The sequence below is a fragment of the Ylistrum balloti genome, unplaced genomic scaffold, assembly GCF_031769215.1.
Source record: "Ylistrum balloti isolate Yb309-2 unplaced genomic scaffold, AGI_CSIRO_Ybal_v1 Utg370032, whole genome shotgun sequence".
NCBI lineage: Eukaryota > Metazoa > Mollusca > Bivalvia > Pectinida > Pectinidae > Ylistrum > Ylistrum balloti.
Window position 1 is genome coordinate 605072 of NW_026782094.1, and position 17429 is coordinate 622500.

At 34.0% G+C, this 17429-nt stretch overlaps 3 protein-coding genes across 3 annotated transcripts in view; 1 reads left to right on the forward strand and 2 right to left on the reverse strand.

The window, feature by feature from the left end:
- On the reverse strand, nt 1-2278 carry LOC132548890 (uncharacterized). The gene is made up of 4 exons (XM_060212789.1): nt 2196-2278; nt 1733-1829; nt 1051-1186; nt 1-293 (listed from the first exon to the last, which is right to left on the reverse strand). The coding sequence occupies exons 1-4, from the start codon at nt 2276-2278 to the stop codon at nt 1-3; spliced, it is 609 nt and encodes a 202-aa protein (XP_060068772.1).
- A 1227-nt stretch (nt 2279-3505) lies between these two features.
- Nucleotides 3506-9688, forward strand: LOC132548886 (ankyrin repeat domain-containing protein 39-like). Its single transcript, XM_060212784.1, has 3 exons — nt 3506-3779; nt 7013-7219; nt 7881-9688. The coding sequence occupies exons 1-3, from the start codon at nt 3591-3593 to the stop codon at nt 8058-8060; spliced, it is 576 nt and encodes a 191-aa protein (XP_060068767.1). The 5' UTR covers nt 3506-3590; the 3' UTR covers nt 8061-9688.
- Nucleotides 9689-14340: 4652 nt separating this feature from the next.
- Nucleotides 14341-17429, reverse strand: part of LOC132548875 (uncharacterized) — a 3268-nt gene continuing 179 nt past the window's right edge. The window contains exons 2-4 of the mRNA XM_060212772.1: nt 16308-16483; nt 15830-15916; nt 14341-14751 (exon numbers count right to left, since the gene is read on the reverse strand). Of these exons, the coding sequence (XP_060068755.1) occupies nt 14341-14751; nt 15830-15916; nt 16308-16483 (674 nt within the window). The remainder of the gene's footprint in view (nt 14752-15829; nt 15917-16307; nt 16484-17429) is intronic.

Sequence of the window (17429 nt, forward strand, 5' to 3'; positions counted from 1 at the left end):
CTAGCGAGGAACTGGGTACCAATAGTTGATCTGGCGCTGGATACAAAGAGGAAACAGAACCATGTGCTTCTCTTCAAACTGGTGACAGAATTTCCTCCGCCAGTAGAGGTCATCCCGGGGCAGCTCCTTGGTCAACACCACGGATAACTCAAGTCCATAGTTGAACAATTCCATTGCTTTTGCCCGTTCGGCGAAATTGCCTTTGTCCTTCTTCCGAGATCCGGAGGGCTTCCACAAAGATCTTCGTTTGATCTGACATGGAACAGTTCCGCAGTGAGGACAACGTGAAGGACCTAGAGAAATAATGTATATGTTCAGTCCATTTTTGTAAAACAAGGGTTCCATTATCTATCGGATTAGTCAGTCTTGTTTGAAGATTATCAAAGACCTGCTCAATGATCAAAGCCGATAAGTGATGTTAATGCATTTGCTTAGTCGCCACAAGATTGGTTCTTATTTTTAATCCAATTGTCACGCCTTTAACTAAACCATAAAATGACTCTGCAGCTTTCACACTAGCTGATTCCATATTTTCTTTCCGTATAATTATTAGCTAAACTGGAAATAAACAAGATATTTTCGTACGGAGATACATATAGGACATATCTAACCACAAAAGACTCATTGCTCTTATTGACATTTTAGATTTTACCTCAAAACATTTAAAAACAATCATCTATTTCGCCTAACAGGCTCCATCCCTTTGACCCAGGTGGTAAGATCCATCGTTTATACAAAATTGAGCCCTTTTCACCCCAGGATGCTTCATACCAATTTTTTTCAAACACCTTTACTCCAACTGAAGAATGATTTCAAAGTGAATTCGCTATATTCTTACCAGCTACATGTTTGTAAGCCCCTCTCCTCTCGCCCACAAAAGCCAGACCAACAATGTATACTGAATTTATTTTTCTTCCTACATAGATGGCCAGTAGCAGTTCTAATGAAAAAAGTTAAAGTAAGGTGGACGTCGTTCCATGGTATAACCTAACTGGTCATTCGGACCATTCTATATATAACAACTAAATTTGGTTAATCGAAATTACTTACGAGTTCTCCATTCCTTGAACTTTGAAAGTATGGCCGACAAGGCCTGTTTGGCTTTGTTTCCTAGTGACGGCACATATCCCAAAAACAGGGTCAGAAACACACACATCAGTGTATAGAACACCTCGTGTCCAATTCGCTGAAATAAATAAAACGTGATCAGTTCATGGCAACAGTTTTTTTCGTAGAATAGTCCGCGAATTTACACACTTTTTCTACCCTCTTAAACATCAAACCCAATGATTGGTGAAATGTGAAATAGGTGTTGAAACGAAACGCATAAGCAATGTGTACATGTAAACAAAATATGCAAACATGATAAAATAGGGGGCTCCAAGTTGATACTTTAAGGCGGTTATCTCAGAGGGTTTTGCTTTATTATGTTTCAGGGGTTTTTTTTTTAACCTGATTTACTTTTTATGACTATGGGGAAGGGATGGATGTGAGGGTGTGTGTGTGTGTGAGGGTGTGTGTGTGTTATTTCAAGTATTTAAGAGAATTCTTGAGTACAAAATTAATAGGGAAGAATGTATTTCCTAATTTCCTAACAGCAATTTCTCGTCAAACTTTTGGTAAGACCTCGAATATTTGAAACATCGAAAACTAATTTTGCAGTAATAGCATATTTTCTAAATTACAGTTGTGTCGACATGTTCAGTAAATGATAATGGTATGGAATCTTTACCAAGAATATATCAACTGGCGCTGAGCATTCCTTCTTGATTCCATTGGCTGTGACGTAATGATAAAATCTTTTCATATATCCAGGGTCGGGCTCCACGCTACAAAAATTTAAAAAAATATATAGTTACAATGTGACGATGAAGCATATACTCGGATGTAAGGAACAAAAAATGGTTTGCTCGAAAGGGCTATTTGCTGTAATAATTGCTATTTTCTAGGTGTTTTATTCGTCTTAACCCCGAGGATGGAATAGAATCACGACGACGACAACGACGAAGAAGAAGACATCAATAGAGGATTGATAGTTTGTTAATTAATTCCGCGATAAAAACGCATCTTTCTTTTTATCTCAATGTAACAACTCCAAAATTTGAATCATAGAAATTTACAACCTTCACAGAAACTGACGCAAAGTAGTATACTCAGTGTCATTAATAATCATCAGATTAAAGGTCCAAACTTACCACATGAGGTCCCGATAAGCAGCAGGACCTTGGTGGACTGTGCTCAGCATAACCATAAATAGCAGTAATAACTTGATATCCATTGTGGTAAGCCAAGTTTTACAACATAAGATAAAAATCAGGGCAGAGACTCATTATCTCTGCCATTGCCAATTGCTAAGCAGCATAGCAACTAAGATATGACGTCACAAATGGTTCACACTATCAAACTCTTGGTGACGTCATGCCTTTGTCTTTGTAACACAACAAAAGCGGTCGCAAGCTTTTAACGTGACTAGTTTCTCCTTTTTCTGGGTGAGGATGGGAGACTTTAAGTGAAAGTTTTCCATACGCGAGCCCTACGCAGGACTAGACTATGGGATATGCCGTGTCTTTGGGAGAGTCTCTTTCAATACAAATACAGTTAGTAGAATCCTCGAAAATAGAAATAGTTTCAATTTTTATATTATTCATTTATTGGTGATGTTGGTAAATTATCAATTTTCTTAGCGTTAGTCTCTGTCTGTCCGTCCGTATGCCCGCCCGCCTGCCTGTTGTTATTGTTGTTGTAATTGTTGTTGATGTAGTTGTTGTAATTGTTGTTGTTGTTGTTGTTGTTGTTGTTGTTGTTGTTGCAATATGTGAGTCACAGAATGTACTAATTTTCCCCTCGAAAAAAGGACAAAAACTGTGAGTCAATAGCTCCTATATGTGAAATCAAACTACCTTTGATTATATTTGAAAATCATGTATAAATCAACAAAATGAAAGCATGAAACAGTGCGTTCAAAATAACATGAACAATGTATGAACAATACCGGTACATATTTATATCATGCACTTCAGTAACGACATCTCAGTCATATTTACCGTTTTATTGATAAACACGTGCGCTCAAAATGTTTAACCAGCACGCAGAAAGAAGGCCATGACCACTTTTGTTAAATTAAACAAATATTTGGGAATCGCTGGACGGGAAACGAAATCGTAAATCATTGAAAATCTGTATCAATTTGGGTAACAAATAGCGTCACATTAGATAGGTCCGTGTCTAATATATAAAAAAAATGAACATACTCTTGATTAATTGGCGGTTGAATGCAGTAGTCTATTGAAAATTACTTGTTATTTTAATATGGAATTCGCAGATTGTTTGTCAATGTGTTTTAGAAGTGTGAAATTTGAAACTACTCGTCACCTTGATACGGAAGACATGTGGCCATGGATCGGGTTTGGGCTGGCGTACAATTTTTTTATCACGTTGTGGAACTCTTTTATGCTGGAGGAAAGAAACGTGTAAAAAATATAAACAAGGTAAAGTGTTGTGGGACATGAAACGTGTGACCAGATGAAACATTTATATTGCACGGGGTCTGATAAAAACCGATGCTATGATGAAGTAGCTAAATCAAAGCAATGTCGAACCACTCGCATTCGTGCTCGGGTCACTTTGCAACTCCGTCCGTACACCAGACTCTTGACGAGTTGGATTTCAGAAGAGGGATATGGACGTCAGCACTAGATGGAGATGTTGACGAGGTCGAGAAACATTTATCGAAAGGAGTGTCTCCAAATCTTACTGATAATTCTGGTTATACAGCTCTGGTGAGTGCATGTGTATGTTATTCACATTGTCTTGGCTTAACAACCAGACTTTCACATGGGCTGATACTGTCTGTTGAGTACATGTACTATTGACACAGATGAATGTATTTGGGTATATTCGAGTGTTTTTGAGTAACAAGTCAAGCCAGAAGCTCAGAACATATATTGATGTGTCATCAAAACCGGCACTTCGAATGACCCAAATCTTATAAAAATATACCTAAATATATCAAATACAACCAAATATTTCCAAATGGGAACAATGTTTACCAAATTATATCCAAATTCATTTCATATTTAAACAAGCCCCCATGTATTGGTTATTTAATCATGATTGGTAAATTATAAAATATAATGTTTTGTTGCATATGTGTAGTACTCTACATTTGTAATTGTAATGCCAGTACACATGATTTGTCTTTGTGATTACATCATTTAGTTACATTTTACATAAATGTTTTTATCACATAACAGACCCGTTTTCCCATGTCATACGCCCATGTCATAATAATGGTAATACACGTATTCATACGCCCGCGCGCTATACTACTTTTATTTACTACGACAACAAACTGTAGTAAAATATGGCTGACCAGATCAATATTGGCGACACAGTTTTTATCGATAAGAAGGGGACTGGTGTGGTGAAGGAGATAATCCCACGGGTGTTTGCTGTATTTTATAATGTTGAATTGTGTGGGATTGACTTTCAAATTGAGCTTGAGCGCGATCGTATTGAAAAGGTGGTAGATCCCTCCCAACAGCAGACGACCGCTCTGGATGGCGGTCCTGTTGCCCCTGAACCAAGTCGTTTCGTTTCAGTCAGAGATGAGGTGGGAAGTTTATACAGGATCAATCAAACAAGAATACATTGAGCAAAACTTTGTATGACATGAAACTTTTGTATAATTTTTTTGAGTTACCAGAAATAAATGAAAAGCTATCAATGAAAGTGACAGTGATTCGCAGTAACTGGAGCAGTTAGGCCGAACCTGATGACCCGTGATGACGAGGCGAGTGACGTCATGTTACCAATATTAAGTGAATTTCCAGAAGATTTTTTGTGTGAATTTTAAAAGTTATTTTGGCATTAAACAGAATTTAAATGCTTTACTTTGTCGATATTATTTTGGAACATAACAATCTCTTATTCAATCATTGAAAAAAGGTACTATTTGCAACACGGATGGATAAAAGTATGATTGCTGTGCATTGGCTTTGACCTATATAGAAACAGCTGATTGCATAGTGGAAGTAAATCGTAGTTTTCTGGTGATTTTTCCATTTTAGTTGGTTATGTGGTAAATAGAATCAGCTCGTGGCATATTAAATTATTGAACTCGTTTAATAAATTCCATAATACATTGACACTCATGTAAGATCCTATATATCTGGAATACATTCACAGGAGTATAGATATATTCACAATCACAAGATAATATAATGACGTCATTTTGGCCCTTGTTAATGGACATTTTGTTGGTTCTTGCAGATAAAACACATTGTAATTTTACAAGTCTTTTTGACGATTACATGTACAACGAAGAAGTTACTTGACACAAAACTTCACATGTTTGATCCTTAAGTTACAAATAACTTTATAAAGATGAATACCAGTAAAAGAACAAGAGGACATGATGTGTGTATATTGAAATAACAAAATAAACTGGACATACAAAAATCAGCATTTTTCATGTGCACAAAGAGTTGTCAGCATCTGGAGCTACCTACCTATAAGGTGACTGTGGTGAATGCACCAGCCTTAGAAACTTTCAAAAATAGGTTAGATAGACATTGGTCTGATGCTGCAAAGTCAGCTATGGAGAATGGGTGAGATCTGAATAAAGAGGTCTAAGGACCTATGTCTAGTATAAATCAGTATATCTATTACATCTACATATTTTTGAAAAATCATATTTTAAATACAAAGTTAACCTTTGAGCAAGTTTCTGTGTAAACAGGTATTAATGTCTGGCTGAATGCAGTCTTTTTAATAGTTAAATAACCATGAGATCCTAGCAGCCATTTTGAGGCCATTTGTAGGTCACCTGGGACAATGTCTGTTGTTGTGCATCAGTAAACTTTTAACATTTTCAACTTTTTCTCAAAAAGCCTTGAACCGATTTCAATGTAATTTGCAAAAATTTTCCCTGGCTTAAGATGAACTAAGATAGTGAATTATATGGTCCCCAAACAAAAGGGGCCTGTAAGGTCGAGGCCAAAAGGGGTCAAATTGGCTCAAATTTCAAAAATCTTCTTCTGATCAATGCTCATATATGGTAGGATAAAGTGTTGTTCAACGCTGGAAGGGTGGTAAGGAACTGGTGAAAAATTGTGAAATTCATGACCTCAGGGTCTTATACTTCCCTCTGGGGAGGTGGTAAAGTTTATTGTGGTTTATATAGGGAAAGTACATTTTCAGCATAGTTTGTTCAATTCTCATTGGAAATATTTCAGATTTGGTTAGAATTATTAACAAACAATAACTTAATGATGGCAAGTTTTGATACAGGATGACCCCCAGGGGCTGATAGGCAGGGTTAAAAGGGGCCAAGTGGACTCAATTTCAAAAGTTTTCTTCACAGTAGAATCCAACGCTCTTCATGATTGGAGGGTAATCAGATGCTTTTCAAAAACTGTGAATTTTGTGATTCCAGGGTCTAACATTTGGAGAGGGGGTAAAATTTACTTTAGTTTTTATAGAAAACTTGAATTTTTGAGGATAACTTTGTTTGTTGTCCAATCAAAACACCTTGGTAAGAATTATAAGTATAGGATTATGGTTTGGATTATAAGCATTTATTGACACTCAAAAGCTACTTACCCAGTAATCTTTGTTTCCAATATTGCTTACCTCAGGTGACCATCAAGGTCTATAGGCATTTTATCTATATATCTGTCACCTATTTTGCATCCAATTGATAAATGTGCAATCGATTTAAAGATTAAGTATAAAATACATCACATGCAATGTTGTTAAATCTTACCATAATTTTGATGTAATGAATTGCTGTTGTTAGAAATATTTTCTTTATCAAAAAATCAAATGTTAAAAATATTGTGTTTTTGTAATTAAATTAAACTTTTGCTATTTTTCAGTGTATATAATCATTATTGGTTTATTTTTGGATAATTCATTTATTTATTTATTTTTTTTTTGTTTTTTCTATAACTTATGTTTTAATTGGTATATGTCTATTTACATTTATTAAGTGTTGTCCATTTTTTTGAAGCATTATGCATGCAGACATGGGAGGAAATCAGTATGTGAATTGCTTCTGAGACACGGTGCTAATGCCAACTCCATGACTAAATCTGGAAGAGTTACTCCCCTTCATCGAGCTGCATACTGTGGACATGAGGAGATTGTCTCCCTTCTGTTAAAAAATAAGGCAGATCCATTGATTCAGGATGTTGATGGCAAGACAGCATTACACAAGGTTAGCATGTAAATGTGAAACCATATAAAAATGAACTTTTGGTCAGCGTTGACAGAGTGTCAAAAACTTATGTAATTGATTATTAATATTTTTTATATACAATGTATATCTAATTTTCTGATACACTATAGTTTAAGTTATCAAATTACCTTCTATACATCAAACAATACATATTTACAAAGAAAAATTATATAAGATATTTTCAACTACCTACATTAATATATCTTCAATATAACTTGTACTGAATTTTTCACACAGTCTTTAATTGTATGCTCTTGAAAGAATCTTTCAAAGTCACACATCATTCAATGTGCCATTTTAATACTTTAAAATTTTTAATATGTAATACATACTTGCTTGAAATACCTCTATTCATTAATGTAGTATGGTTTGTACTATGGGGTTCTGGTTTTCTAAACTAAAACCATAACTCTTTTATTAAAATCTTTCATTTAAATTTTGAAAAAAATGTTTTGAATGTTATAATTAATATTATTTTTTGGCAAATTTTGAAAACAATGCTGTAATTTTTACAACTGGCCCATTTCGTCATTGACTGTGGAAAGTGATGATTGATATAAATTTATGCATAAAGGAAATATATAAAAACTGACCTGTTGTGACATGTAATGAAGAAACATATATTATTCTGCTTTAATAGGCTGTCGAAGAGGGGAAAACTGGTGTGATGAAACTGATAGTGACACACTGTCCTAGTTGTACCACTGTTCTGGATTGTAAAAACAAGAAACCTGCAGATTACATATCTACAGAGAAACAAGAAAACATTGCATTTCTTAATGAAGCTGAAAACAAGAGCAAAATGGAGAGAAATACATGAGAGTGCGATATTCTTGTTTAAGGGACAGCAGTAAAAAGTACACATGTTATGGAACACTCCTGTCGCACACATGTGGGATATACTCTAGTGCTTGAGCAATTACCAAAATAAAATATTCTGCATGCATTATTTGGTTTGATGCTCCCACCACCCAACAGACTATTGAATGTATTTAATTATATATTCAACTATCACAGAATGAATTATGTTGCGGAAAGTTTTTTAAAGCCAGATGTTGTTAAAAACAAATTTGTATAAATAAAAGTGATATTTTTCAGATGAGTTGAATGTAATTTCTCGAAATTCAAGCTGTATATCTTCAGTGTTAAACATTATACAATTTGTATACCATGCTAGTTTTGTAAAATGTTATATGTAAAAGCAAAGTCATTTATCAAGCTTTAATAGAAATATTACTTATAATTTTCAGCAAAAATGGTGACACAAACAAAATAAAGTGGTATTAAACATCAGCAGTGCCAGCCCTACTGCCATATTATAGGTCATAGCTTCAAATATTAGTGTGAGACATATTTCCAGCATGACTTTATCCAAGATACATTCACTTACAAACAGTAATATGATATGATGTCACAGCGGCAATGCTAATAGCCAGGTCCTAATATTAATACTTGACTTTCTCTTTCAGGTCCTGGCACATCAATATTGTATAACAAAAGCATTATCGTTATGTTGTAAGATACAACAATGCAGTTACTTAGGATTATGATTCTGCACATATAATAGTTATTGGTTCTATTATTATTTAGAGAACAATAAAGAAAATACGAAAAGAAAAAATGATGTAATGATATTAAAGGTAAAATAATATATATATATGTATGTCTCAGACATTTTATTTGTTATTATGGCGACCTGCAAAACTACACGTAAAGTCCTCCGTGAGTTAGCCTATATGAATAATTCATAATTTGCACAGCAAAACACACTGAAGGTTATTGAAAACTCCAGATTTTTTTTACATCTGATCCTTAAATCTGAATGTAAGTGCATGCAAACAGGTCTGTAGTAAACATTTTAAAAACGAATAGACAGTAAATCAGTTGCGTTTGAGCACTGTATGTGCTCTAATCCTAATCCAGATTTATCAAAAGCAAATTTAATTACCTCAAAAAATTGTAACCACTTTTAGGATGATCTCTAAACAGATAATCATCTACATGTACATGTGTGAAGATCGTTTTTGACCCAGCACAAATCCTGTGTCAGTATTGAAACAAGTTTCTACACTATCGATGTAGCAGTATACAACATCAGGTGTTCAAACTCTCTTGTCTAACAACCAAGAAATCCACTTCTGTATATTATTTAGTTAGCAATGCTTTTTAAATTATTTTTTTAATCTTTAGATACACACAATGTATACACTATTTGGTGAGACGATCAGTCGTGCCATTACCGATCTCGAGTTTGGCTGAATTATTTTATGTAACAGAAGGGACTATTAAACGTCAGAAGCGAAACCTGTACAACTGGATGTTCGCACGACAAAAACACTCTTTACCAATGATTAAGGTGTACGCCTGAAATAGGTATTATATAAGGTGAACTTGTCAGTTAAATAAGGTTTTATACTCAATAAACTGGAATGTTTGGTGTGAAAAGCATTCCCATGTTCACGAGTTTCTATGGATTTAAGGACAATACCATAAATTGTTAATTTACGGGATATCTTACTAAGGCTCGAGGCATGAAGGATTTATTAGACTCCAAACCATGAACTTTAGTATGCACGAAAAATTTCATGTCATACAGTTTTAAAAATAAGTTACTTTTGATTTGTCCAAAGTCAGCATGGTTTCTAATCCGCCCATTTCGTTGTTATTGTGAGGACGTATTTACACCTTTTATTGTATACTGGAGGCGGACGAAATTTCCATTAGGTGTATCCACCATTACTCTGATCAGACAGCCCAGACTGAAATACACCATAGTTCTGGTCACCGTCTACTTGGTTGAGCGGGTTTTGAAGGTTCTCTATTTTCTTCTCAAGAAATATTGCTTGATATACGTAGGAAAATATCGGAAATGAGTTCCTGTATGGACAAAAGAAAACAGTGCCTTATATATCGCAAGCAAGCATGGGCACTTTTCTTATGTCTTTTTGTCATTAATCTTAAATCCTTCATCTTGGACAGCTTACACGAATTCTAAAGTAATGAGTCAAAACTGAGAAGAAACAAAATTGGGTTGCTAGCTACTTCATTTAGAGACAAATGTATTTGTATTCGTGTTTATCCCGTTCTGTGTCATGGTAACTGAATGAATTGTTTTAAGTGGTTGTATATGATAGAAATGATAATGCGTTATTAACTCATATACGCAGAGGTAAATGACGACTGTAGAGAAGTATTTGCGAGTCAGCTACCAAAGAAAATAAAGCTAAATGTGATGATGAAATTCATTTATCTTTATTTGGTTTTCTGCATGCGTAAACACGCTATCAAAAACTTTCCTGAAGTGACGTGTGAAAATATGATTAGATATACGCCTTTAATCTGCCATTTATAAATTGATAGACGATTAATTTAGAAAATATTTCAAAATAATAAGAAATTGACAGATAATGCCAGCATCCATTGTCCAAATGAGATAATGTCTGCACCAAGTTGTGTAGTGTTATACATATAAATACTTTCACCATTGAATTAAAAATAAAAAAAAGATTAAACCTGAGTAATTTGTTTGAAATAAAACCGAGAAATCATTGAATGCAAGTCTGATCATTTTAAGGAAATATTATCAGCCATCCATTTTCCAATGGTTGATGTAGGATTTTAACACAAACTAATTAAAATCTACATAATCTAGATTGTAAAGAAGTTATTTTTATTTATTTCCGGTGTATTCAAGCATTACTGATTTTTATTGTGCTTCACAAACGTATACACCTCACAGTATGTAACTTGCATACCCCTTTTTACAGACGATATCAAAATTCATAAAATTGTCGAGGGTTCTGAAACTTTGTGTTACATAATAGTGACAGTGTGTAACTAGACACGAACGGGATTGAAATTATGAACCAAATGACAGGAAAAACGTAGCTTGATCTTTTATGAGTCTAAAGCTAAATATATCGTCATTAAATCATCTTTCTATAACACGAAGATTGCTTCTTTTGTATGTGTGTGTATAACTCAACATGATAATTACTGTTGCAAAAGATTGCTTCTTTTGTGTGTGTGTATAATTTAACACAATACTAGTAATTACTGTTGCAAAAGATTGCTTCTTTTGTGTGTGTGTGTATAATTCAACTTAATGATTACGGTTACAAAAGTGTTATCACTGATGCACTTTATATACACATGTAGAAGCATTTTGAGTAAATGAGCAAATTCCTGTCTTCAGGATTCTATAGCGAAGGAACATTCGAAGAACTGATATTAGCTTTACAGCACAATTTCAAATTCAGTGTAAACATTGATATAGTACACAAAAATAATCCCATTTGCAGCTGTAAAGGTTGCTTTCATTCATTAAAAAGCTGTATTTCTAAAACTCAGCACTTCAGAGATGTTGGTGATATGAAATCTATTGAAGATTAAACATCAATATAAGATGTACAAATTTATTCAATAGATAAAGACACTTGATATAATAGGCCAGACTACTACACAAGTGCCTGTAGGAATGTTTATCAAATACAAACATGACTCTACAATCGTTATCGCCCAACTTTTAAAGGAAGCGACCGACTCAAAAACTTTTCGAAATATTCGGAAACCTGTTTCCAAAACAATCAAAGTACCTCTATAACGACAGACTCCTAATTCATACTCAAAGTCAATCAAAGTATGCAAAATATGAGGGGAATAAAAGAATTCACAGGGACCCTTACAAACGTCCAACAGAACAAGATCAAATCCCGTATTCATAAAACCGTTCTCATACTAAAATAAAGATTTTGTGGCCGGGTGCAAATGATTTTTACTGATAAATGTGATAGTTTCTAGTGAGTTTAGAAATTTTGCAAAGATATCTAAGTGAAATGTCCTTATCAACGCATAATTTTTCATACTATTTCATGATCTGAGCAAATTCAAAGAAAGAGTGGAACATAGAAAACATGCTGGAGCATGTAAATTGATTCATTAATACGGGCCCAGGTATTCCAGAAAGATAAGCGTCTTCTACTCCATCGACAAAACTTATCCCGAATATTTTGGTCAATCCAAGTAAGTAATGTCATGTTCACAAATGAGAATAATGTAGACAACAACAGAAGGACCAGGCATACTAACGATCATCAGACACTTCACATCCAACACTAATATCTATTCTTCTCATTACGAGGATCAAAAAATGTCCTTATAATCTTCATCAACCTGCGTCTCTCATAAACCTGTGCAACCCTTTATTGTCTTATTTTCTAACAGAACAGCCTTATGTTGTCAATAGGTTTCCAAATAAATGTTATACCTACATCATTACAGAGTATTAGATATGCTGTGTAGATAAGCTATTACAGTAATTTGACCACGTCGCGTCATTTTCCCGCTTGTGTCGTTATTGGCATCCACACATTTTATAGTTGATACATTGTCATTAGTAATCAAGCTGTTGTTGCTGACAAATCCATAACACTCTTGCCTTTACCGATGACCAGAAACGCATACTATGTTAGAATTTATAACAGAAATGTCTCAATATTTTCAGCAGCAATACCAATGACTGGTAACAATCTTAGCTGTTCAGAAAAATACATATCCCGTGTGATGGTAAAGCTCATAAAGTTATATTGACATACATATATGTTCATCGGTGTACATTTGATAAGCCATCACCATATTGTATTTGGCCTATTTCTAGATCAGTTTTAGATGATGTTACTGAATTGTTAAAGATAAAGGTTATTAGCGAAACGGATCTATCATGCTGTTCTTTAATTATGACAATATGAAATAACAATAATTGATGATATGAAAAAATGTTGTTCAATTTGGCTGGATAATTATCTACATCATCATGCTGATGTACTGTATCATGGACTAATCTGCCTATGTCATCACATGTGATTTACGTGGTATTAGACAGGTGACCTATAGATATAATACTTTATCAATATAATAATGTACATATTTGTTTATGTAGCAACTTGTATATAATAAAGGATAATATATATATATATATATATATAAATATATGCCCATCGAAATCAGTTCACCACGTTTGTCATGTTAATATCAAAACTACATTTATGTAAATTGATGCATGCGTGTATAAAACGATGAAAGGTGTATGGGAGAGTCATCGGTGATCGTATAGAGCCTTTTAAACTGAATAAATCTAGCAACAGTGTTGTGGTTATCATGTAAAAAGGGAGACCGATGTTTCTGAAACTACAGACATGGGTGGAAAGTTAAAATGTTTGGATATACATGTGCATCACACAGGTGTAAACATATACCCTTATTAGTAGAGAAAATGAGCGTCATTTGTTTTTATACTGTATGTAGTGTATCTCGGTGTCATTTGAAGTTAACCAGCAGTATTTTATCATTTACCCAGGTGTATATCAAAGGTAAATTTGTCATTTGTAATCCACGAACAAAAGTTAATCTATGACTAAAATCTTACAATGTCAAGGTTTCTCTAATTGTAAGACGAATTTATTCATCTTTTACAAATCCTTCTACTGCGAATCACAAGACAATTGCTTAATACACACTTCTTAAATTATAATTGATACGTGATTGATTGATGGTATATTACCAAACTCCGAAGTTGTACAGTAGTAAAACTTGTTGACATATATGTTAATAGAACACTCTTCCGTTCAGACATTAGCGGTTTGACGTAGGTGAACAAAGGTATATTACCCCGTACACAGGGAGCACGTGACTAGAGTCATGTATACAACACCAGAAGCAGTATTTGCATCGTATATCATTCGTAGGTAAAATGTTATGGTATGGTGAATAACAAAATAAGCACGAACCAGTATTTAAACGAAGCATAACATCATGGACGTTGTGCCATACAAGTCAGGTTTCTCTTTAAGTTATATGATAGGTAATGTTCAGGGTGTAAAACAATTGATGCCATTATTTGCTGTACACTAATAATGATAAACATAACTAAATTGTTTGTTGTTCTTGATCATTTTTGTTTGTAGTTGATGCAGTTTACTCACGAAGTTTTCAAACAGCTGTTAACAGTATTCACCATGTAATGTATCATTAAAATCCGTTACGTTGAATTAAATGTCATAATCCGTCATAAGCCAGTTTCATTGCCAGTTGATTATATGTGGTTATGCCTTTTCGCTATATGCTGGTGGTGGAGGAGTATTCCAGGTGGGGTATCCACCATTTTCCTGGCCAGTCTTTCCACTCTGGATCCCACCATAGCTCTGCCCTTCACTGGCTTGATTGACACGGCTCTCAAGGTTTTCTAATTTCCTCTGAAGCAGGGTGTTGCGATATGCGCTGGAATACATCTGAAAGAAATTCCTGTATCGAAAGAAGAAAACCATTCCACATACCGCAAAGGCAAACATGACTGTAGAGATCGCTATCGATATGGAAGAAATAATCAGAATGATACTGCTTCCGTTTTTGGCGCACTCTTCTCCTGCACATATCGTTATACCGCCTCCCGTGTACCCGGCGGATAACCCACATGCACTCAACGCACCAGTAGAAAGTCCATAAAAAAGGCCAATCTGAAAAATAGGAATAGTGCATGTGATTAATGATTTGTGCGTGCTGAAACAATATACAGTGGTAGATTGTATTGATCAATTCTATTAATTACCAATCAAATCAATAGGAAATGCGCTGCCATTTTAGAGATTACTTGAGTTCGTTATTATTCTATAGACAATATAACAAATGTGTGTTAACAGAATCTTATTTCAAACTCAAAAACGGTGACACTAAAGGACAATAAGAACAATAGAACGATTTACATGAATATCCATTTAAAGGTACAAGAAGGACGGGACCAGAAGTTTATATGAGATTTTACGTCATTATAATGACCACTGTGATATAAGAATGAGTGTCGAGAAGGACACCAAAACAGCAATGAGGAAGAGAAATAAATGAATATTGGAAGTGTAGCAATGGCCACAACAGATCTACTTGATGTTACATAATTTATCAAAGTCCCATTAGTATTTAGCACAAAAGAAAATCCCCGAACCTGCAGTGGCCACTTCAGTCAAAATTTATCAGAATCACATGAGTAGTTTGCACAAAAGAAAATCCCCGAACCTGCAGTGGCCACATCAGTTAAAATTATCTACATGAATCTAGCCATGCAAACAAGAGAATGGATAACTTAGGCATTAGCAGTATTCTTTATCAGACGTCTCCTGATGCTAACATGTAACTCTACAATGTACTTGAATAAATAGAAATACTAGTCTTCATTTCTTGCAGTCAATCCAAGCCGCTTTCTTCCAAGCTAAACTTCGTTAAATGAAGTTTATTCTTTATGATATTATGTCAAAATAGTTATTAAAGTTAGTTATGTAATAAACAGAATCTTACATTCTTTTCTTCTCCATTATTTTTATACTTTTACTTCTTAAATAAGTTTCATTTATCTTATCATATGAAACGGCCACTCTTGTAAGACCTTATAATTGTTTATTACATTAAGTGGATATTGGGCGTACTGTCATAAAAGCGGAACTAGATAACATTTTATTTTCAAATTCTTTTTTTTTTTTTTTTTGCCTTTAAGTTTGTTCTAAATTGAGAAACAGATTCACTGTTAAATAAAAGAATGCATACCCTGCATTTCAACTCTCTGTTGATGTCATGTTTGAGATTTACAGACGTTTGAGAAATAGTTATACCCACAACTCCGAGTACAGCCATCTAAAAATAGAATAATTGTAGGTACAATACGTTCAGCATAGTTGTTTATTGTTGTATGTCGAATAGAACACGCATACTGTAGAGTTAATATTTTATCATGTTTTGTCCATCTTTGATTATTGCTTGATTGATGAATATTTAGAGTTGTAGTGACTTTGTAAACATATAGGTATTGTATTATCAACAATGAAAAATATTACTACTTTATCTTGCGTTCAAGAGTTATCTATTTCGTCCTCGGTTTTCAACAGATGGACGTTAAACATTCCACAACTTGAAAAGCTCATTTCAAGTTTTGTTTTTTTTTGCTTTTTTGTAAAGTTACATATGCTTTTTGATTAATCATCCGATAAGATAATGGTGTATAGATACTGAACACAGATTTCCTTACATAAACTCCAGACCATATTGGAGCACCCGAGGTCAAAGGAAACTCCATATGACTTCCGTTGAGGGACACGAGAATGACAATTCCCGCCACTATATTGAGCATGCCTGACGTTATCATGGCGTACGAAAGACGGGCCAACTTCGCCAATGCCTGTACACGCATGGAATACGCTGTTTCTAAAATCAGAAATACTAATTATACATACAAGAAATCGTGTTATTATATAAACTGACAAATACAACCTGGCTGAAGTAACCATTTGAAATCGTTCTCCTAATCGATTGATAATTATAAGACTGAAAACTCACAAGCTTGCACTTTTTTGCGCTCGATACATGATTTAGCGCTTAAAGGAGCAACGGTCTTATTTAGTTTATCAAATATAACGTCAATGAGGTAAAGATAATGCCATACTTATTAGTTTGATAAAGATTTGAAAATAATCGAGAATAATATGTATATTTGAAAATCGTGGTGAAGTGATGAAATTCCAACGGTGTCATTGTCCTCTGAATCTCCATTTTAAATGGTTTTCGTTGTCCGATTATTCGATTTTGTCTATGCCTTCAGAATTTATATAGTGAACATATTTATTTAAAACATCCCGTTAAAGATTTATGCACATTAGTATTTTGTGATAGTTCAAAACCATTTTATCATAATAGAATTAACGAGAATTTGCACGAAGTCGTTTAAGAAAACAGGAAAATAGTCATATAATTGCAAATATTAAACTCTAGTATGAAATAATAAAACAAGTGATTTCTCATCCTTAGCATCAACATTTAAATTTAAATTTAAACACAAATAAAGTATAGATATTAACAAGAGACTTTCACACAGGTATATATGTAAACAACTGTGAATAGTGAATATATCAATGTTGTGCTAACTCGTTCAAAATGATTTCCTTCATCTAGTATAAAGTTTGAGTAAATATGGATAAAATCCCACAACGAAATCGTATTCTTTTTAATGACTATTGTAAAAAAAAAAAAAAAAAAACATGCAGTTTATTGTTCTAGTTTTTTCGTCTAAGTTGTCGTAAGACTGCGAAAATTGAACCATCGGATCAACAAGCTTTAGACAAGGCACACTCGTAATAGTATATTGCTATGGTAC